This window comes from Oncorhynchus clarkii, unplaced genomic scaffold, assembly GCF_045791955.1.
Source record: "Oncorhynchus clarkii lewisi isolate Uvic-CL-2024 unplaced genomic scaffold, UVic_Ocla_1.0 unplaced_contig_13799_pilon_pilon, whole genome shotgun sequence".
In the NCBI taxonomy this organism is placed as follows: Eukaryota; Metazoa; Chordata; class Actinopteri; order Salmoniformes; family Salmonidae; genus Oncorhynchus; species Oncorhynchus clarkii.
This window is the reverse complement of record NW_027258078.1, coordinates 125,001-149,078: the sequence shown is the minus strand read 5'-3', so window position 1 is coordinate 149,078 and position 24,078 is coordinate 125,001. Positions and strand designations below refer to the sequence as shown.

The following is a 24,078-nucleotide window of genomic DNA, read 5'->3' as shown; positions in this document are numbered from 1 at the left end:
CCAGACAATATGAAAGGTACTGTCCCACTAGAGATAGAGCCAGACAATATGAAAGGTACTGACCCACTAGAGATAGAGCCAGACAATATGAAAGGTACTGTCCCACTAGAGATAGAGCCAGACAATATGAAAGGTACTGTCCCACTAGAGATAGAGCCAGACAATATGAAAGGTACTGACCCACTAGAGATGGAGCCAGACAATATGAAAGGTACTGTCCCACTAGAGATAGAGCCAGACAATATGAAAGGTACTGTCCCACTAGAGATAGAGCCAGACAATATGAAAGGTACTGACCCACTAGAGATAGAGCCAGACAATATGAAAGGTACTGTCCCACTAGAGATAGAGCCAGACAATATGAAAGGTACTGACCCACTAGAGATGGAGCCAGACAATATGAAAGGTACTGTCCCACTAGAGATAGAGCCAGACAATATGAAAGGTACTGTCCCACTAGAGATAGAGCCAGACAATATGAAAGGTACTGACCCACTAGAGATAGAGCCAGACAATATGAAAGGTACTGTCCCACTAGAGATAGAGCCAGACAATATGAAAGGTACTGACCCACTAGATATAGAGCCAGACAATATGAAAGGTACTGACCCACTAGAGATGGAGCCAGACAATATGAAAGGTACTGTCCCACTAGAGATAGAGCCAGACAATATGAAAGGTACTGACCCACTAGAGATAGAGCCAGACAATATGAAAGGTACTGTCCCACTAGAGATAGAGCCAGACAATATGAAAGGTACTGACCCACTAGAGATAGAGCCAGACAATATGAAAGGTACTGACCCACTAGAGATAGAGCCAGACAATATGAAAGGTACTGTCCCACTAGAGATAGAGCCAGACAATATGAAAGGTACTGTCCAGACAATATGAAAGGTACTGACCCACTTAGAGCCAGACAATATGAAAGGTACTGACCCACTAGAGATGGAGCCAGACAATATGAAAGGTACTGACCCACTAGATATAGAGCCAGACAATATGAAAGGTACTGACCCACTAGAGATAGAGCCAGACAATATGAAAAGTACTCAACTTCTCCTCTGTTTTGGTCCCCGTATCTACGACGTTGCAACTGCGTGAAGGGAACTCGTACACGCGTGCAGATGACTGGGAGAGTGACTGGTCTAATATATATATATATAACCACGCTACGTGTAGATACTGTGTATGGCTGGGAGAGTGACTGGTCTAATATATATATATAACCACGCTACGTGTAGATACTGTGTATGGCTGGGAGAGTGACTGGTCTAATATATATATATAACCACGCTACGTGTAGATACTGTGTATGGCTGGGAGAGTGACTGGTCTAATATATATATATATATAACCACGCTACGTGTAGATACTGTGTATGACTGGGAGAGTGACTGGTCTAATATATATATATATAACCACGCTACATAGCATAGTGTAGATACTGTGTATGGCTGGGAGAGTGACTGGTCTAATATATATATATATAACCACGCTACATAGTGTAGATACTGTGTATGACTGGGAGAGTGACTGGTCTAATATATATATATATAACCACGCTACGTAGCATAGTGTAGATACTGTGTATGACTGGGAGAGTGAAGTCCTCACCTCAATGTCTGTGATGCTGCTGATGAAACGTCACTTCATTGAGTCTACCTTTAAGAGACTCTGGTCTATTTAATGGTGAAACGTCACTTCATTGAGTCTACCTTTAAGAGACTCTGGTCTATTTAATGGTGAAACGTCACTTCATTGAGTCTACCTTTAAGAGACTCTGGTCTATTTAATGGTGAAACGTCACTTCATTGAGTCTACCTTTAAGAGACTCTGGTCTATTTAATGGTGAAACGTCACTTCATTGAGTCTACCTTTAAGAGACTCTGGTCTATTTAATGGTGAAACGTCACTTCATTGAGTCTACCTTTAAGAGACTCTGGTCTATTTAATGTATACACACTTCGTTATGAATACTATATAACCACGCTACATAGCAAAGTGCTTCACCATGCATGTCCCAAATGGCACCCTATTCCCTGTATAGTGCACTACTTTAGACCAGATCCCTATTCCCTGTATAGTGCACTACTATAGACCAGGACCCACCGTATTCCCTATATAGTGCACTACTTTAGACCAGGACCCAATGACACCCTATTCCCTATATAGTGCACTACTTTAGACCAGAGCCCTATGGAACCCTATTCACTATATAGTGCACTACTTTAGAGGGTGCCTGGTTGAAAAGTGGTGCAGGCGGGAATAAGGTGTGTTGTAAAGCTCATGTCCCTGACTGACAGCATTGTGTTTTAAAGCTCATGTCCCTGACTGACAGCATTGTGTTTTAAAGCTCATGTCCCTGACTGACAGCGTTGTGTTTTAAAGCTCATGTCCCTGACTGACAGCGTTGTGTTTTATAGCTCATGTCCCTGACTGACAGCATTGTGTTTTAAAGCTCATGTCCCTGACTGACAGCATTGTGTTTTAAAGTTCATGTCCCTGACTGACAGCGTTGTTTTAAAGCTCATGTCATGTCCCTGACTGACAGCATTGTGTTTTAAAGTTCATGTCCCTGACTGACAGCGTTGTGTTTTAAAGCTCATGTCCCTGACTGACAGCGTTGTGTTTTAAAGCTCATGTCCCTGACTGACAGCATTGTGTTTTAAAGCTCATGTCCCTGACTGACAACATTGTTTTAAAGCTCATGTCCCTGACTGACAGCGTTGTGTTTTAAAGCTCATGTCATGTCCCTGACTGACAGCATTGTGTTTTAAAGCTCATGTCCCTGACTGACAGCATTGTGTTTTAAAGCTCATGTCCCTGACTGACAGCGTTGTGTTTTAAAGCTCATGTCCCTGACTGACAGCGTTGTGTTTTAAAGCTCATATCCCTGACTGACAGCATTGTGTTTTAAAGCTCATGTCCCTGACTGACAGCATTGTGTTTTAAAGCTCATGTCCCTGGCTGACAGCATTGTGTTTTAAAGCTCATGTCATGTCCCTGACTGACAGCATTGTGTTTTAAAGCTCATGTCCCTGACTGACAACATTGTTTTAAAGCTCATGTCCCTGACTGACAGCGTTGTGTTTTAAAGCTCATGTCATGTCCCTGACTGACAGCATTGTGTTTTAAAGCTCATGTCCCTGACTGACAGCATTGTGTTTTAAAGCTCATGTCCCTGACTGACAGCGTTGTGTTTTAAAGCTCATGTCCCTGACTGACAGCGTTGTGTTTTAAAGCTCATATCCCTGACTGACAGCATTGTGTTTTAAAGCTCATGTCCCTGACTGACAGCATTGTGTTTTAAAGCTCATGTCCCTGGCTGACAGCATTGTGTTTTAAAGCTCATGTCATGTCCCTGACTGACAGCATTGTGTTTTAAAGCTCATGTCATGTCCCTGACTGACAGCATTGTGTTTTAAAGCTCATGTCATGTCCCTGACTGACAGCATTGTTTTAAAGTTCATGTCCCTGACTGACAGCGTTGTGTTTTAAAGCTCATGTCCCTGACTGACAGCGTTGTGTTTTAAAGCTCATGTCCCTGACTGACAGCATTGTTTTAAAGCTCATGTCATGTCCCTGACTGACAGCATTGTGTTTTAAAGCTCATGTCCCTGACTGACAGCATTGTTTTAAAGTTCATGTCCCTGACTGACAGCGTTGTGTTTTAAAGCTCATGTCCCTGACTGACAGCATTGTTTTAAAGTTCATGTCCCTGACTGACAGCATTGTGTTTTAAAGCTCATGTCCCTGACTGACAGCGTTGTGTTTTAAAGCTCATGTCCCTGACTGACAGCGTTGTGTTTTAAAGCTCATGTCCCTGACTGACAGCGTTGTGTTTTAAAGCTCATATCCCTGACTGACAGCATTGTGTTTTAAAGCTCATGTCCCTGACTGACAGCATTGTGTTTTAAAGCTCATGTCCCTGGCTGACAGCATTGTGTTTTAAAGCTCATGTCATGTCCCTGACTGACAGCATTGTGTTTTAAAGCTCATGTCATGTCCCTGACTGACAGCATTGTGTTTTAAAGCTCATGTCATGTCCCTGACTGACAGCATTGTTTTAAAGTTCATGTCCCTGACTGACAGCATTGTGTTTTAAAGTTCATGTCCCTGACTGACAGCATTGTGTTTTAAAGCTCATGTCCCTGACTGACAGCGTTGTGTTTTAAAGCTCATGTCCCTGACTGACAGCATTGTGTTTTAAAGCTCATGTCCCTGACTGACAGCGTTGTGTTTTAAAGCTCATGTCCCTGACTGACAGCATTGTTTTAAAGCTCATGTCATGTCCCTGACTGACAGCATTGTGTTTTAAAGCTCATGTCCCTGACTGACAGCATTGTTTTAAAGTTCATGTCCCTGACTGACAGCATTGTGTTTTAAAGCTCATGTCCCTGACTGACAGCATTGTTTTAAAGCTCATGTCCCTGACTGACAGCGTTGTGTTTTAAAGCCCATGTCCCTGACTGACAGCGTTGTGTTGTACAGCTCATGTCCCTGACTGACAGCATTGTGTTTTAAAGCTCATGTCCCTGACTGACAGCGTTGTGTTGTAAAGCTCATGTCCCTGACTGACAGCGTTGTGTTGTAAAGCTCATGTCCCTGACTGACAGCGTTGTGTTGTAAAGCTCATGTCCCTGACTGACAGCGTTGTGTTGTACAGCTCTCCTCCGCAGGGCCACAGTGCTGAAACAACAGGGGAACTATCAGAGGGCTGCTGAAGACCTGAGGAACGTCCTGCAGACCGAACCACAGAACATCACTGCTACTGTTAGTGTCTCACACACACACCAGACCACACACACACACACACACACACACCACACACACACACACCACACACACCACACCACACACACACACCACACCACACACACACACACCACGCACACACACCACACCACACACACCACACCACACACACACCACACACACACACCACACCACACACACCACACACCACACCACACACCACACCACACACACACAGCCCAACACGGTGTGTTGAAGTTACTTTGACCATTCCGTTTCCTCCACAAAATTAGGACTCCTGTTTATTCAACAGACGTTACCGTAGTGATCATCAGACGGTACCGTAGTGACCGCCAGGACTCCTGTTTATTCATCAGACGTTACCATAGTGACCGCCAGGACTCCTGTTTATTCAACAGACGTTACCGTAGTGACCGCCAGGACTCCTGTTTATTCATCAGACGTTACCATAGTGACCGCCAGGACTCCTGTTTATTCAACAGACGTTACCGTAGTGACCGTCAGGACTCCTGTTTATTCAACAGACGTTACCGTAGTGACCGTCAGACGTTACCATAGTGACCGTCAGGCGTTACCGTAGCGACCGTCATACGTTACCGTAGCGACCATCAGACGTTACCGTAGTGACCGTCAGACGGTACCGTAGTGACCGTCAGGCCTGGAATGAAGGATATGGACTTAACTTGTCTTCAGTCGTGTCACATTTCAAAGGAACATTTCGTCCAGGAAGTCCTGAATCGTACGGACTGGTGCTCCTGTTGTATCAACCTGTCTTCATCTGCATAACATGTTGTTTGACTGTGTTTTCAATCTGATGGAACAATGGGATGAACTATTTCAGTCTTCTTTTCTGCTTTTCCGTCACACATCCTGGCCCACAGAAACTTCTGGTTGAGGTGGATAAGAAACTAATCCAGTGTCAACCGCAGACAGAACGTAAAAGCAAGAGGATCCTGATTCAGGAAGTGGAGAAAGATGAGATACGGGAAGAGCAGAGAGGTGAGTGACTGATCACTTCACCTACTTAGTGAGATTGAACCATTATACCTCTCCGTTGGAAGTGTCTGACCTCCAGCCCAGTCCTGGAGACCACCAGTTAGAAGTGACTGACCTCCAGCCCAGTCCTGGAGACCACCAGTTAGAAGTGACTGACCTCCAGCCCAGTCCTGGAGACCACCAGTTAGAAGTGACTGACCTCCAGCCCAGTCCTGGAGACCACCAGTTAGAAGTGACTGACCTCCAGCCCAGTCCAGGAGACCACCAGTTAGAAGTGACTGACCTCCAGCCCAGTCCTGGAGACCACCAGTTAGAAGTGACTGACCTCCAGCCCAGTCCTGGAGACCACCAGTTAGAAGTGACTGACCTCCAGCCCTTTTTCCCATGTTTCTATAACAACAGAAACATGCAAATGAGAAAAACAACTCCACCCCAATTTTCCCATGTTTCTATAACAACAGAAACATGCAAATGAGAAAAACAACTCCACCCCAATTTCCTCATGTTTCTATAGCAACAGAAACATGCAAATGCAAGTCTAAGCCAATGAGGAGAGTTAGAGAGACATATTATTACCATTGTTGTTGTTCCTTAAACACCCAACAAGTGTTTAACCAGATCAGATGATGACTGATCCTAGACCTAGTAAACAAAGAGGTTATTATATTACATTAAGGCTGGCTGGCTGGCTGGTTGGTTGGTTGGCTGGTCGGTTGCAAGGCTGGCTGGCTGTTTGGTTGGTTGCCTGGCTGGCTGGCTGGCTGGTTGGCTGGCTGGCTGGCTGGCTGGTTGGTTGGTTGCCTGGCTGGCTGGCTGGTTGGCTGTCTGGTTGGTTGGTTGCCTGGCTGGCTGGTTGGCTGGCTGGTTGGTTGCCTGGCTGGCTGGCTGGTTGGTTGGTTGGTTGCCTGGCTGGCTGGCTAGTTGGTTGGCTGGCTGGCTGGCTGACTGGCTGGTTGCCTGCCTGCCTGCCTGCCTGCCTGCCTGGCTGGCTGGCTGGCTGGTTGGTTGGCTGGCTGGCTGGTTGGTTGGCTGGTTGGCTGCCTGCCTGCCTGGCTGGTTGGTTGGTTGACTGGCTGCCTGGCTGGCTAGCTGGTTGGCTGCCTGGCTGGCTGGCTGGTTGGTTGCCTGGCTGGCTGGCTGGTTGGTTGGTTGGCTGGTTGGTTGCCTGGCTGGCTGGCTGGCTAGTTGGTTGGCTGGCTGGCTTACTGGCTGGTTGCCTGCCTGCATGCCTGCCTGCCTGGCTGGCTGGCGGTTGGCTGGTTGGTTGGCTGGCTGGCTGGTAGGTTGGCTGGTTGGTTGGTTGGTTGCCTGGTTGGTTGGCTGGTTGGTTGGTTGGCTGGCTGGTTCCCTAAGTGATCCAGAATCATTATCCTTAAGACCCAACAGACCTGACAGCCTGCTGCATTCTCCAAACACCACACCTGTCTGGGTTTACCCCAGAGAGCTGCTGTGGGTCTGTGCTGTGGGTCTGTGCTGTGGGTCTGTGCTGTGGGTATGTGCTGTGGGTCTGTGCTGTGGGTCTGTGCTGTGGGTCTGTACTGTGTGTCTGTGCTGTGTGTCTGTGCTGTGGGTCAGTGCTGTGTGTCTGTGCTGTGGGTCAGTGTTAGGCTGTGGGTCTGTGCTGTGGGTCAGTGTTGGGCTGTGTGTCTGTGCTGTGGGTCAGTGTTGGGCTGTGTGTCTGTGCTGTGGGTCAGTGTTGGGCTGTGTGTCTGTGCTGTGGGTCAGTGTTGGGCTGTGTGTCTGTGCTGTGGGTCAGTGTTGGGCTGTGTGTCTGTGCTGTGGGTCAGTGTTGGGCTGTGTGTCTGTGCTGTGGGTCAGTATTTGGCTGTGTGTCTGTGCTGTCAGTCAGTGTCTGGCTGTGTGTCTGTGCTGTGGGTCAGTGTTTGGCTGTGTGTCTGTGCTATGGGTCAGTGTTTGGCTGTGTGTCTGTGCTGTGGGTCAGTGTCTGGCTGTGTGTCTGTGCTGTGGGTCAGTGTTTGGCTGTGTGTCTGTGCTGTCGGTCAGTGTTTGGCTGTGTGTCTGTGCTGTCGGTCAGTGTCTGGCTGTGTGTCTGTGCTGTGGGTCAGTGTCTGACTGTGTGTCTGTGCTGTGGGTCAGTGTCTGGCTGTGTGTCTGTGCTGTGGTAGCTAACTCAACCCCCCCACTGTAAATCCCTGACTGGGGATTTGTTCTCTAATCCAACAGTCAAATCCCTCATGCTAATGGTTGCGTTGATCAGGATGCTATAAAGCCTCAATGGGCTGCTATCTGCCATTCCCCCCTCTGTCTCAGTAATATGACCTCCTACTGACTATCTGCCATTCCCCCCTCTGTCTCAGTAATATGACATCCTACTGACTATCTGCCATTCCCCCCTCTGTCTCAGTAATATAACATCCTACTGACTATCTGCCATTCCCCCCTAGCCCCTGTCTCAGTAATATGACATCCTACTGACTATCTGCCATTCCCCCCTCTGTCTCAGTAATATGACCTCCTACTGACTATCTGCCATTCCCCCCTCTGTCTCAGTAATATAACATCCTACTGACTATCTGCCATTCCCCCCTCTGTCTCAGTAATATGACCTCCTACTGACTATCTGCCATTCCCCCCTCTGTCTCAGTAATATGACATCCTACTGACTATCTGCCATTCCCCCCTCTGTCTCAGTAATATGACCTCCTGCTGACTATCTGCCATTCCCCCCTCTGTCTCAGTAATATGACATCCTACTGACTATCTGCCATTCCCCCCTCTGTCTCAGTAATATGACATCCTACTGACTATCTGCCATTCCCCCCTCGGTCTCAGTAATATGACCTCCTGCTGACTATCTGCCATTCCCCCCTCTGTCTCAGTAATATGACATCCTACTGACTATCTGCCATTCCCCCCTCTGTCTCAGTAATATAACATCCTACTGACTATCTGCCATTCCCCCCTCTGTCTCAGTAATATGACATCCTACTGACTCTCTGCCATTCCCCCCTAGCCCCTGTCTCAGTAATATGACATCCTACTGACTATCTGCAAATTCCCCCCTCTGTCTCAGTAATATGACACCCTACTGACTATCTGTCATTCCCCCCTCTGTCTCAGTAATGTAACATCCTACTGACTATCTGCCATTCCCCCCTAGCCCCTGTCTCAGTAATATGACCTCCTACTGACTATCTGCCATTCCCCCCTCTGTCTCAGTAATATGACCTCCTACTGACTATCTGCCATTCCCCCCTCTGTCTCAGTAATATGACATCCTACTGACTATCTGCCATTCCCCCCTAGCCCCTGTCTCAGTAATATGACCTCCTACTGACTATCTGCCATTCCCCCCTCTGTCTCAGTAATATGACATCCTACTGACTATCTGCCATTCCCCCCTAGCCCCTGTCTCAGTAATATGACCTCCTACTGACTATCTGCCATTCCCCCCTCTGTCTCAGTAATATGACATCCTACTGACTATCTGCCATTCCCCCCTCTGTCTCAGTAATATAACATCCTACTGACTATCTGCCATTCCCCCCTCTGTCTCAGTAATATAACATCCTACTGACTATCTGCCATTCCCCCCTCTGTCTCAGTAATATAACATCCTACTGACTATCTGCCATTCCCCCCTCTGTCTCAGTAATATGACATCCTACTGACTATCTGCCATTCCCCCCTCTGTCTCAGTAATATGACCTCCTACTGACTATCTGCCATTCCCCCCTCTGTCTCAGTAATATGACATCCTACTGACTATCTGCCATTCCCCCCTAGCCCCTGTCTCAGTAATATGACATTCTTCAGACCAGATAGTGTGTGTGTGTGTGTGTCTGTGTGTGTGTGGTTGTTCTCCACCCCTCCCCCTCTGCATCACCAACGGCTTGCTGGGCTGCCTGGTAGAGAGAGAGAGAGAGACTTCCTGAAACTCTATCAACCCCTCCCCCCACTGTGATGTAACCGCTGACTGCTTCCTGTGGGTGTGTTCTGTGCTCGGCAGCTTGTCCGGTTGAGCCTAGCGAGGCAGTGGGAGGGGAGAGTGCCGCTGCTGCTCCTGCCGAGAGGGGAGACATGGGAAATGCTCAGAAGAAGCCCCACGGCAGAGGAGGGGAAGGGGGCCCCAGCCCGCATACAGACCACAATTCACACGGAAGCCACTGGAAAAACCGGGGAGGAATTGCAGAGAAGTACAAGGTGAACCAACAGGAATCGACGTCGGACAAGGGTCTGTGGAACGGAGCTCAGGGCTCTGGAAGGAGGGACTCTAAGGGAGCCAGGCCGGTCGGGGGAGACGGAAGCAACCTTGACGCCCCTTGTGGGGCCCTGCCCCCGCCGTTGGCCCGGCTCAAGAACGAGGGAAACCTGTTCTTTAAGAATGGACAGTTTGCTGATGCGCTGGACAAATATTCACAGGCCATCACGGGCTTCACAGACTCAGGTAGGTTTTCAGTATTGTGGTGTTGAATGGCAGAGCTTTTACTAATAACTCTCGTTCATCTAGAGTTGAGATTTATAATAACTTAGTGTGACGGGCTATTCAAAATGACATGTTCGTTTTGTGTTCTTCCGGCATTTTCCACGGACATTCCCCCCAAAAACAACCGTATGTAGGTAATCTAGCAACTAATGCCACTGCTTTCGTGTTTCCGTAAGGTTAAATCAGTGTGTTGTTTTGCTGCTATTGGCAGCTGGTGCTTTCAGTGATTGGCCCAGAGCAAACCAAAGGTCAGCACATACCGCAGTAATAAAACTAACCTCTGTAGCAGCAATGTTATTCTCTTCACTGAATCACATCACATGACAGTGTAACGTGTCATTACCGGCAGCATTTAGCCAGTCGGTGGGATGTGGTGTCATTACAGCAGCATTTAGCCAGTCGGTGGGATGTGATGTCATTACAGCAGCATTTAGCCAGTCGGTGGGATGTGATTTCATAACATGTTATTACAGCAGCATTTAGCCAGTCAGTGGGATGTGGTGTCATTACAGCAGCATTTAGCCAGTCGGTGGGATGTGATGTCATTACAGCAGCATTTAGCCAGTCAGTGGGATGTGATTTCATAACATGTCATTACAGCAGCATTTAGCCAGTCGGTGGGATGTGATGTCATTACAGCAGCATTTAGCCAGTCGGTGTGATGTGATGTCATTACAGCAGCATTTAGCCAGTCGGTGGGATGTGATGTCATTACAGCAGCATTTAGCCAGTCAGTGGGATGTGGTGTCATTACAGCAGCATTTAGCCAGTCGGTGGGATGTGATGTCATTACAGCAGCATTTAGCCAGTCAGTGGGATGTGATTTCATAACATGTTATTACAGCAGCATTTAGCCAGTCGGTGGGATGTGATTTCATAACATGCCATTACAGCAGCATTTAGCCAGTCGGTGGGATGTGATGTCATTACAGCAGCATTTAGCCAGTCGGTGGGATGTGATTTCATAACATGTTATTACAGCAGCATTTAGCCAGTCAGTGTGATGTGATTTCATAACATGTCATTACAGCAGCATTTAGCCAGTCGGTGGGATGTGATGTCATTACAGCAGCATTTAGCCAGTCGGTGGGATGTGATTTCATAACATGTCATTACAGCAGCATTTAGCCAGTCGGTGGGATGTGATTTCATAACATGTCATTACAGCAGCATTTAGCCAGTCGGTGGGATGTGATGTCATTACAGCAGCATTTAGCCAGTCGGTGTGATGTGATGTCATTACAGCAGCATTTAGCCAGTCGGTGTGATGTGATTTCATAACATGTCATTACAGCAGCATTTAGCCAGTCGGTGGGATGTGATGTCATTACAGCAGCATTTAGCCAGTCGGTGGGATGTGATGTCATTACAGCAGCATTTAGCCAGTCGGTGGGATGTGATTTCATAACATGTCATTACAGCAGCATTTAGCCAGTCGGTGGGATGTGATGTCATTACAGCAGCATTTAGCCAGTCAGTGGGATGTGATTTCATAACATGTCATTACAGCAGCATTTAGCCAGTCGGTGGGATGTGATGTCATTACAGCAGCATTTAGCCAGTCGGTGTGATGTGATGTCATTACAGCAGCATTTAGCCAGTCGGTGGGATGTGATGTCATTACAGCAGCATTTAGCCAGTCAGTGGGATGTGGTGTCATTACAGCAGCATTTAGCCAGTCGGTGGGATGTGATGTCATTACAGCAGCATTTAGCCAGTCAGTGGGATGGGATTTCATAACATGTTATTACAGCAGCATTTAGCCAGTCGGTGGGATGTGATTTCATAACATGCCATTACAGCAGCATTTAGCCAGTCGGTGGGATGTGATGTCATTACAGCAGCATTTAGCCAGTCGGTGGGATGTGATTTCATAACATGTTATTACAGCAGCATTTAGCCAGTCAGTGTGATGTGATTTCATAACATGTCATTACAGCAGCATTTAGCCAGTCGGTGGGATGTGATGTCATTACAGCAGCATTTAGCCAGTCGGTGGGATGTGATTTCATAACATGTCATTACAGCAGCATTTAGCCAGTCGGTGGGATGTGATTTCATAACATGTCATTACAGCAGCATTTAGCCAGTCGGTGGGATGTGATGTCATTACAGCAGCATTTAGCCAGTCGGTGTGATGTGATGTCATTACAGCAGCATTTAGCCAGTCGGTGTGATGTGATTTCATAACATGTCATTACAGCAGCATTTAGCCAGTCGGTGGGATGTGATGTCATTACAGCAGCATTTAGCCAGTCGGTGGGATGTGATGTCATTACAGCAGCATTTAGCCAGTCGGTGGGATGTGATGTCATTACAGCAGCATTTAGCCAGTCGGTGGGATGTGATTACAGTTCAGATGTACACTCCCGTTCAAAAGTTTGGGGTCACTTAGAAATGTCTTTGTTTTTTAAAGAATAGCCAGACAGACGCCTCACAAGTCCTCAACTGGCAGCTTCATTAAATAGTACCCGCAAAACACCAGTCTCAACGTCAACAGCGAAGAGGAGACTCCAAGATGCTGGCCTTCAGCTACAATAGTCATTTACAACATTAACAATGTCTACACTGTATTTCTGATCAATTTGATTATATTTTAATGGACAGAAAAAAAGTGTTTTTCTTTAAATAAACAAACAAGCGACCCCAAACTTTTGAACGGCAGTGTATCCTGATTCATCACAACATCCAGGTGTAGAGTAGCAGAGTGACTCATCACACTAGTGGTTGGTTGGTTATAGGCAGTGTATCCTGATTCATCACAACATCCAGGTGTAGAGTAGCAGAGTGACTCATCACACTAGTGGTTGGTTGGTTATAGGCAGTGTATCCTGATTCATCACAACATCCAGGTGTAGAGTAGCAGAGTGACTCATCACACTAGTGGTTGGTTGGTTATAGGCAGTGTATCCTGATTCATCACAACATCCAGGTGTAGAGTAGCAGAGTGACTCATCACACTAGTGGTTGGTTGGTTATTGGCAGTGTATCCTGATTCATCACAACATCCTGGTGTAGAGTTGCAGAGTGACTCATCACACTAGTGGTTGGTTGGTTATAGGCAGTGTATCCTGATTCATCACAACATCCAGGTGTAGAGTAGCAGAGTGACTCATCACACTAGTGGTTGGTTGGTTATAGGCAGTGTATCCTGATTCATCACAACATCCAGGTGTAGAGTAGCAGAGTGACTCATCACACTAGTGGTTGGTTGGTTATAGGCAGTGTATCCTGATTCATCACAACATCCAGGTGTAGAGTAGCAGAGTGACTCATCACACTAGTGGTTGGTTGGTTATTGGCAGTGTATCCTGATTCATCACAACATCCTGGTGTAGAGTTGCAGAGTGACTCATCACACTAGTGGTTGGTTGGTTATAGGCAGTGTATCCTGATTCATCACAACATCCAGGTGTAGAGTAGCAGAGTGACTCATCACACTAGTGGTTGGTTGGTTATAGGCAGTGTATCCTGATTCATCACAACATCCAGGTGTAGAGTAGCAGAGTGACTCATCACACTAGTGGTTGGTTGGTTATAGGCAGTGTATCCTGATTCATCACAACATCCAGGTGTAGAGTAGCAGAGTGACTCATCACACTAGTGGTTGGTTGGTTATTGGCAGTGTATCCTGATTCATCACAACATCCTGGTGTAGAGTTGCAGAGTGACTCATCACACTAGTGGTTGGTTGGTTATAGGCAGTGTATCCTGATTCATCACAACATCCAGGTGTAGAGTAGCAGAGTGACTCATCACACTAGTGGTTGGTTGGTTATTGGCAGTGTATCCTGATTCATCACAACATCCAGGTGTAGAGTAGCAGAGTGACTCATCACACTAGTGGTTGGTTGGTTATAGGCAGTGTATCCTGATTCATCACAACATCCAGGTGTAGAGTAGCAGAGTGACTCATCACACTAGTGGTTGGTTGGTTACTGGCAGTGTATCCTGATTCATCACAACATCCAGGTGTAGAGTAGCAGAGTGACTCATCACACTAGTGGTTGGTTGGTTATTGGCAGTGTGGTGAGTCTGTTTTAGCTGTCTGGAGTTCAGCCATACCCTTGCCAGGCAGGAAGGCAGACGGGCTCAGTTCCTCTCAGGTCACGTGACTTCTGACCGCTTACTGTGAAATTGAACCAGGTGCTGGGTGGCGGCGACGGACGGACGGACTGACTGACTGACTGACTGACTGACTGACTGGCTGGCTGACTGGCTGACTGCAGTAGTAAATCTCCTCTGACTGACTATAGAAACTTTATCTCTCCTCTCCTTTTCATCACTCTCTCCTCTTCTCCTTCCCATTACTCTCTCCTTCCCATCAATCAATCACATGTATTTATAAAGCCCTTCTTACATCAGCTGATGTCACAAAGTGCTGTACAGAAACCCAGCCTAAAACCCCAAACAGCAAGCAATGCAGGTGTAGAAGCACGGTGGCTTGGAAAAACTCACTAGAAAGGCCAGAACCTAGGAAGAAACCTAGAGAGGAACCAGGCTTTGACACCTCAGGAGCAAATGTCAGTTGGCTTTTCATAGCCGATCATTCAGAGTTAGAGACAGCAGGTACGGTAGAAAGAGAGAGAGAGAGTTGAAAACAGCAGGTCCGGGACAGGTCAGGGTTCCATAGTCGCAGGCAGAACAGTTGAAACTAGAGCAGCAGCACGACCAGATGGACTGGGAACAGCAAGGAGTCATCAGGCCAGGTAGTCCTGAGGCATGGTCCTAGGGCTCAGGTCCTCCGAGAGAAGAGAGAGAATTAGAGAGAGCATACTTAAATTCACACAGGACACCGGATAAGACAGGAGAATTACTCCAGATATAACAGACTGACCCTAGCCCCCCGACACATAAACTACTGCAGCATAAATACTGGAGGCTGAGGCAGGAGGGGTCAGGAGACACTGTGGCCCGATCCGATGATACCCCCGTACAGGGCCAAACAGGCAGGATATAACCCCACCCACTTTGCCAAAGCACAGCCCCCACACCACTAGAAGGGATATCTTCAACCACCAACTTACCATCCTGAGACAAGGCTGAGTATAGCCCACGAAGATCTCCGCCACGGCACAACCCAAGGGGGGGGCGCCAACCCAGACAGGAAGATCACGTCACTGACTCAACCCACTCAAGTGACACACCCCTCCTAGGGACGGCATGGAAGAGCACCAGTAAGTCAGTGACTCAGCCCCTGTAATAGGGTGAGAGGCAGAGAATCCCAGTGGAGAGAGGGGAACCGGCCAGGCAGAGACAGCAAGGGCGGTTCGTCGCTCTAGAGCCTTTGCGTTCACCTTCACCCTCCTGGACCAGACTACACTCAATCATATGACCCACTGAAGAGATGATTCTTCAGTAAAGACTTAAAGGTTGAGACCAAGTCTGCGTCCCTGCAATGGGTAGGCAGACCGTTCCATAAAAATGGAGCTCTATAGGAGAAAGCCCTGCCTCCAGCTGTTTGCTTAGAAATTCTAGGGACAATTAGGAGGCTTGCGTCTTGTGACCGTAGCGTACGTGTAGGAATGTGCGGCAGGACCAAATTCGGAAAGATGGGTAGGAGCAAGCCCATGTAATGCTTTGTAGGTTAGCAGTAAAACCTTGAAATCAGCCCTTGCCTTGACAGGAAGCCAGTGTAGGGAGGCTAGCACTGGAGTAATATGATAACATTATTTACTCTCTCCTCTCCTTCCCATCAATCTCTCCTCTTCTCTCTCCTCATCACTCTCTCCTCATCACACTCCTCTCCTCATCACTCTCTCTTCATCACTCTCTCCTCTACTCATCACTCTCCTCTCCTCATCACTCTCTCTTCATCACTCTCTCCTCTCCTCATCACACTCCTCTCCTCATCACTCTATCTTCATCACTCTCTCCTCATCACACTCCTCATCACTCTCTTCATCACTCCTCTCCTCATCACTCTCGTTTCATCTCTCTCCTCATCACTCTCCTCTCCTCATCACTCTCTCCTCATCACTCTCTCCTCATCACTCTCTCCTCATCACTCTCTCTTCATCACTCTCCTCTCCTCATCACTCTCTTCATCACTCTCTCCTCATCACACTTCTCTCCTCATCACATTCTCCTCTCTCCTCTCCTCATCACATTCTACTCTCTCCTCATCACATTCTCCTCTCCTCACCACTCTCCTCATCACAATCTCCTCTCCTCACCACTCTCTCCTCTCCTCATCACATTCTCCTCTCTCCTCATCACTCTCTCTTCATCATTCTCTCCTCATCACTCTCTCCTCTCCTCATCACATTCTCCTCTCTCCTCATCACTCTCTCTTCATCATTCTCTCCTCTCCTCATCACTCTCTCCTCTCCTCATCACTCTCTTTTCTCCTCATCACATTCTCCTCTCTCCTCATCACTCTCTCTTCATCATTCTCTCCTCTCCTCATCACTCTCTCCTCTCCTCATCACATTCTCCTCTCCTCACCACTCTCTCCTCTCCTCACCACTCTCTCCTCTCCTCATCACATTCTCCTCTCTCCTCACTCTCTCTTCATCATTCTCTCCTCTCCTCATCACTCTCTCCTCTCCTCATCGCTCTCTCCTCTCTCCATCACTCTCCTCTCTCCTCATCACTCTCTCCTCATCACTCTCTCCTCTCCTCTCCTCATCACTCTCTCTCCTCTCCTCATCACTCTCCTCTTCTCTCTCCTCTCCTTCCCATCAATCTCTCCTCTTCTCTCCTCATCTGTCTAGGTTTCTTCCTAGGTCCTGGCCTTTCTAGTGAGTTTTTCCAAGCCACCTTGCTTCTACACCTGCATTCCTTGCTGTTTGGGGTTTTAGGCTGGGTTTCTGTACAGCACTTTGTGACATGGGCTGATGTAAGAAGGGCTTTATAAATAAATCTCTCCTCTCCATCAATCTGTTCTCTCCTCGTTCCTCTCCACCACTATCACCACTAGTCTGTGAAAGTGACTGAACATCATGTGATACACTGAGGCCTTTCACAGTTACTGCTGTCATACACAGTATAATGTATCATTACTGCTGTCATACACAGTATAATGTATAGTTACTGCTGTCATACACAGTATAATGTATAGTTACTGCTGTCATACACAGTATAATGCAGGGTTATTACTGCTGTCATACACAGTATAATGTATAATTACTGCTGTCATACACAGTATAATGCAGGGTTATTACTGCTGTCATACACAGTATAATGTATAATTACTTCTGTCATACACAGTATAATGCAGGGTTATTACTGCTGTCATACACAGTATAATGCAGGGTTATTAATGCTGTCATACACAGTATAATGCAGGGTTATTAATGCTGTCATACACAGTATAATGTATAATTACTGCTGTCATACACAGTATAATGTATAGTTACTGCTGTCATACACAGTATAATGTATAATTACTGCTGTCATACACAGTATAATGCAGGGTTATTAATGCTGTCATACACAGTATAATGCAGGGTTATTAATGCTGTCATACACAGTATAATATATAATTACTGCTGTCATACACAGTATAATGTATAATTACTGCTGTCATACACAGTATAATGTATAGTTACTGCTGTCATACACAGTATAATGTATAGTTACTGCTGTCATACACAGTATAATGCAGGGTTATTAATGCTGTCATACACAGTATAATGCAGGGTTATTAATGCTGTCATACACAGTATAATATATAATTACTGCTGTCATACACAGTATAATGTATAGTTACTGCTGTCATACACAGTATAATGTATAATTACTGCTGTCATACACAGTATAATGCAGGGTTATTAATGCTGTCATACACAGTATAATGTATAATTACTGCTGTCATACACAGTATAATGTATAATTACTGCTGTCATACACAGTATAATGCAGGGTTATTAATGCTGTCATACACAGTATAATGTATAGTTACTGCTGTCATACACAGTATAATGCAGGGTTATTAATGCTGTCATACACAGTATAATGCAGGGTTATTAATGCTGTCATACACAGTATAATATATAATTACTGCTGTCATACACAGTATAATGTATAGTTACTGCTGTCATACACAGTATAATGTATAATTACTGCTGTCATACACAGTATAATGCAGGGTTATTAATGCTGTCATACACAGTATAATGCAGGGTTATTAATGCTGTCATACACAGTATAATGTATAGTTACTGCTGTCATACACAGTATAATGTATAATTACTGCTGTCATACACAGTATAATGCAGGGTTATTAATGCTGTCATACACAGTATAATGTATAATTACTGCTGTAATACACAGTATAATGTATAATTACTGCTGTCATACACAGTATAATGTATAATTACTGCTGTCATACACAGTATAATGCAGGGTTATTAATGCTGTCATACACAGTATAATGTATAGTTACTGCTGTCATACACAGTATAATGCAGGGTTATTACTGCTGTCATACACAGTATAATGTATAATTACTGCTGTCATACACAGTATAATGTATAATTACTGCTGTCATACACAGTATAATGCAGGGTTATTCATGCTGTCATACACAGTATAATGCAGGGTTATTAATGCTGTCATACACAGTATAATGCAGGGTTATTACTGCTGTCATACACAGTATAATGCAGGGTTATTAATGCTGTTTGGTGTCATGATGTGACCTGTCTGTCGGTCTGTCTGTCTTCTGTCTGTCTACCAAGCCCCTCCTATGTGACGTCTGTCTGTCTGTCTGTCTGTCTGTCTGTCTGTCTACCAAGCCCCTCCTGTGTGATGTCTATCGGTCTCTCTCTACCAAGCCCCTCCTATGTGATGTCTGTCTCTCTACCAAGCCCCTCCTATGTGATGTCTGTCTCTCTACCAAGTCCCTCCTATGTGATGTCTGTCTCTCTACCAAGTCCCTCCTATGTGATTTCAATCTGTCTGTCTGTCTACCAAGCCCCTCCTATGTGATGTCTACCTGTCTATCTGTCTGTCTGTCTACCAAGCCCCTCCTATGTGATGTCTGTCTGTCTGTCTCTCTACCAAGCCCCTCCTATGTGATGTCTGTCTCTCTACCAAGTCCCTCCTATGTGATGTCTGTCTCTCTACCAAGTCCCTCCTATGTGATTTCAATCTGTCTGTCTGTCTACCAAGCCCCTCCTATGTGATGTCTACCTGTCTGTCTGTCTGTCTACCAAGCCCCTCCTATGTGATGTCTATCTGTCTGTCTGTCTACCAAGCCCCTCCTATGTGATGTCTGTCTGTCTGTCTGTCTACCAAGTCCCTCCTATGTGATGTCTGTCTCTCTACCAAGCCCCTCCTATGTGATGTCTACCTGTCTGTCTGTCTGTCTGTCTACCAAGCCCCTCCTATGTGATGTCTGTCTGTCTGTCTGTCTACCAAGTCCCTTCTATGTGATGTCTGTCTCTCTACCAAGCCCCTCCTATGTGATGTCTGTCTGTCTACCAAGCCCCTCCTATGTGATGTCTGTCTGTCTGTCTGTCTACCAAGCCCCTCCTATGTGATGTCTATCTGTCTGTCTCTCTACCAAGCCCCTCCTATGTGATGTCTGTCTGTCTGTCTGTCTACCAAGCCCCTCCTATGTGATGTCTATCTGTCTGTCTCTCTACCAAGCCCCTCCTATGTGATGTCTATCTGTCGGTCTGTCTACCAAGCCCCTCCTATGTGATGTCTACCTGTCTGTCTGTCTGTCTGTCTACCAAGCCCCTCCTATGTGATGTCTATCTGTCTGTCTGTCTACCAAGTCCCTCCTATGTGATGTCTGTCTGTCTGTCTGTCTGTCTACCAAGTCCCTCCTATGTGATGTCTGTCTGTCTACCAAGTCCCTCCTATGTGATGTCTGTCTGTCTGTCCGTCCGTCCGTCCTCCGTACATAATCTTTCCAGATCCTTGATATCCTTCATTGTCAAACCACAGGTTATCAATGGGTTTAATGTCCGGTGACTGCAAAAGGTTAATTTTGTGGTCAATTGACAATTTATTTTCTGTCTGTCCGTCCGTCCGTCCGTAACAAATCATTAAAATCCAGACAGAAAATATTTACACAAGAAGCAATCTAATATCACACAGTCCGTCCGCGACGCTGACTAAATGAAAGAGTGATGATGTCACTGGGAGTCACATGCCTTTACCTCCTACCACACACAGGAAGTTCCTTCTAGGAGGAGGGCGGCCCTGGATAACGCTCTGTAGGGAGACATGTCACAGTGAGACGCTCTGTAGGGAGAAATGTCACAGTGAGACACTCTGTAGGGAGAAATGTCACAGTGAGACGCTCTGTAGGGAGACATGTCACAGTGAGACACTCTGTAGGGGGAAATGTCACAGTGAGACACTCTGTAGGGAGACATGTGTCACAGTGAGACGCTCTGTAGGGAGACATGTCACAGTGAGACACTCTGTAGGGAGACATGTCTCCCAGTGAGACGCTCTGTAGGGAGAAATGTCACAGTGAGACGCTCTGTAGGGGAAAATGTCACAGTGAGACACTCTGTAGGGAGACATGTGTCACAGTGAGACGCTCTGTAGGGAGACATGTCACAGTGAGACGCTCTGTAGGGAGACATGTCTCCCAGTGAGACGCTCTGTAGGGAGAAATGTCACAGTGAGACACTCTGTAGGGAGAAATGTCTCCCAGTGAAACACTCTGTAGGGAGACATGTCTCCCAGTGAAACACTCTGTCGTCGTTGAGAAATGTCTCCCAGGCAGTGGAACTGAAGCGTCTCCCGATGTGTCCAGACAGGCTTTTCCACCAGCCGTAGTAGCAGCAGGCCAGAGACTAGACCTGCCATAGTTATTAAGATAGTTGAACAGATACCACATTCCACTTCCTGTAAAGCATTTGGTCCAACCAGGTTAGGAATGTACTGTATGTAGGAAGTCAGCTGAGAATGAGTCAGATCTGGTGAGACCACAGACAGTGTTTAAACATACAGAGGAGACTATGTCATTGTGACATTATAACCGTAAACACCTAACATCTGATCCCAGTACAGGCCTCTAGAAGTCACATTATAACAGTGTATTCCTAACGTCTGATCCCAGTACAGGCCTCTGGAAGTCACATTATAACAGTGTATTCCTAACGTCTGATCCCAGTACAGGCCTCTGGAAGTCACATTATAACAGTGTATTCCTAACGTCTGATCCCAGTACAGGCCTCTGGAAGTCACATTATAACAGTGTATTCCTAACGTCTGATCCCAGTACAGGCCTCCTTATTTAACATCCTGCCTTGGTTTGTTTTCATTAGAATCACCTCCTGTGTTTCAACATGCCCAGTCCGTCTCACACCCAGAACCCAGGGGCACATTCAACTACTACTTTCATACTGTGGTACAAAAGGCCTTCCTCATTATCCTCACCCAGAACCCAGGGGCACATTCAACTACTACTTTCATACTGTGGTACAAAAGGCCTTCCTCATTATCCTCTCCCAGAACCCAGGGGCACATTCAACTACTACTTTCATACTGTGGTACAAAAGGCCTTCCTCATTATCCTCACCTCAGACCTTTATCAATGATTCATACTAGCAGGCAACAGCACGCTCCGTATCGACAGCCCACTCAGACTGACCACTACAGCCCCATGATGGAGGTTACAACTTGACTGTCTGAGTAATAATGTCTCTGTGTCTGGTTGATAGGATTGGACAGCCCTGAGGACCTGTGTAATAACGTCTGTCTCTGTGTCTGGTTGATAGGATTGGACAGCCCTGAGGACCTGTGTAATAATGTCTGTCTCTGTGTCTGGTTGATAGGATTGGACAGTCCTGAGGACCTGTGTAATAATGTCTCTGTGTCTGGTTGGTAGGATTGGACAGTCCTGAGGACCTGTGTAATAATGTCTCTGTGTCTGGTTGATAGGACTGGACAGTCCTGAGGACCTGTGTAATAATGTCTCTGTGTCTGGTTGATAGGACTGGACAGTCCTGAGGACCTGTGAAATAATGTCTCTGTGTCTGGTTGATAGGATTGGACAGTCCTGAGGACCTGTGTGTGCTCTACTCTAACAGAGCAGCCTGCTACCTGAAAGATGGAAACAGCTCTGAGTGTATACAGGACTGCACCAGGTGAGACCCTCCCTCAACAACTATACATTATCATAGATATTATATACATTATCATAGACATATACATTATCAGACATTATAGACATTATTATAGACATTATTATAGACATTAGACATCATAGACATTATAGAAATGATTATAGATGTTATTATATACGTTATTATAGACATTACAGACATTATTATATATGTTTTTATAGACATCATTATAGACATTATTATATACATGATTATATACATTATTATAGACAAACATTATTATAGACATAAACATTATTATAGACAAACATTATTATAGACCTGATTATAGACAAACATTATTATAGACCTGATTATAGACATTATTATAGACAAACATTATTATAGACATAAACATTATTATAGACATGATTATATACATTTTTTATTTTACCTTTATTTAACTAGGCAAGTCAGTTAAGAACAAATTCTTATTTTCAATGACGCCTAGGAACAGTGGGTTAACTGCCTTGGGGCAGAACAACAGATTTGTACCTTGTCAGCTCGGGGGTTTGAACTTGCAACCTTTCGGTTACTAGTCCAACGCTGTAACCATTAGGCTGCCCTACTGCAGACCACAGGGACCAGTCTATTCCCTATATAGTGCCCTACTGCAGACTACAGGGACCAGTCTATTCCCTATTTCGTGCCCTACTGCAGACCACAGGGACCAGTCTATTCCCTATATAGTGCCCTGGTCCTTAGTGAAAAGGAACAGAGAGAGTTACAGCAGAGGCTAAACAGTATACCCCCCCCCCCCCCCTGTCACATCTGGATCCAGCCAATCAGTAGTGACAGCAGAGGTTAAACAGTATACCCCCCTGTCACATCTGGATCCAGCCAATCAGTAGTGACAGCAGAGGTTAAACAGTATACCCCCCCTGTCACATCTGGATCCAGCCAATCAGTAATTACAGCAGAGGCTAAACAGTATACCCCCCCTGTCACATCTGGATCCAGCCAATCAGTAGTGACAGCAGAGGTTAAACAGTATACCCCCCCTGTCACATCTGGATCCAGCCAATCAGTAGTGACAGCAGAGGTTAAACAGTATACCCCCCTGTCACATCTGGATCCAGCCAATCAGTAGTGACAGCAGAGGCTAAACAGTATACCCCCCCTGTCACATCTGGATCCAGCCAGTCAGTAGTGACAGCAGAGGTTCAACAGTATACCCCCCCCACCCCTGTCACATCTGGATCCAGCCAATCAGTAGTGACAGCAGAGGTTAAACAGTATACCCCCCCCACCCCTGTCACATCTGGATCCAGCCAATCAGTAGTTACAGCAGAGGTTCAACAGTATACCCCCCCTGTCACATCTGGATCCAGCCAATCAGTAATTACAGCAGTTAAACTAGGGAAGTTCTGGAGGAGACAACACTATAGAGGAGGCCTGGTTGGTCTGGTTGGTCTGGTTGAAACCATAGAGGCTTGGTTGGTCTGGTTGGTCTGGTTGGTCTGGTTGGTCTGGTTGAAACCATAGAGGAGGCTTGGCTGGTCTGGTTGGTCTGGTTGGTCTGGTTGAAACCATAGAGGAGGCTTGGTTGGTCTGGTTGGTCTGGTTGGTCTGGTTGGTCTGGTTGAAACCATAGAGGAGGCTTGGCTGGTCTGGTTGGTCTGGTTGGTCTGGTTGAAACCATAGAGGAGGCTTGGTTGGTCTGGTTGGTCTGGTTGAAACCATAGAGGCTTGGTTGGTCTGGTTGGTCTGGTTGGTCTGGTTGAAACCATAGTGGAGGCTTGGCTGGTCTGGTTGGTCTGGTTGGTCTGGTTGAAACCA

At 46.3% G+C, this 24,078-nt stretch overlaps 1 protein-coding gene across 1 annotated transcript in view; it reads left to right on the top strand.

Annotated features, from left to right (window-relative positions):
* The window catches only part of LOC139395231 (sperm-associated antigen 1-like), a 59,149-nt gene that overhangs the window by 6,654 nt on the left and 28,417 nt on the right, over positions 1-24,078 (top strand). The window contains exons 9-12 of the mRNA XM_071142879.1: positions 4,670-4,776; positions 5,661-5,778; positions 9,746-10,183; positions 22,182-22,281. Of these exons, the coding sequence (XP_070998980.1) occupies positions 4,670-4,776; positions 5,661-5,778; positions 9,746-10,183; positions 22,182-22,281 (763 nt within the window). The remainder of the gene's footprint in view (positions 1-4,669; positions 4,777-5,660; positions 5,779-9,745; positions 10,184-22,181; positions 22,282-24,078) is intronic.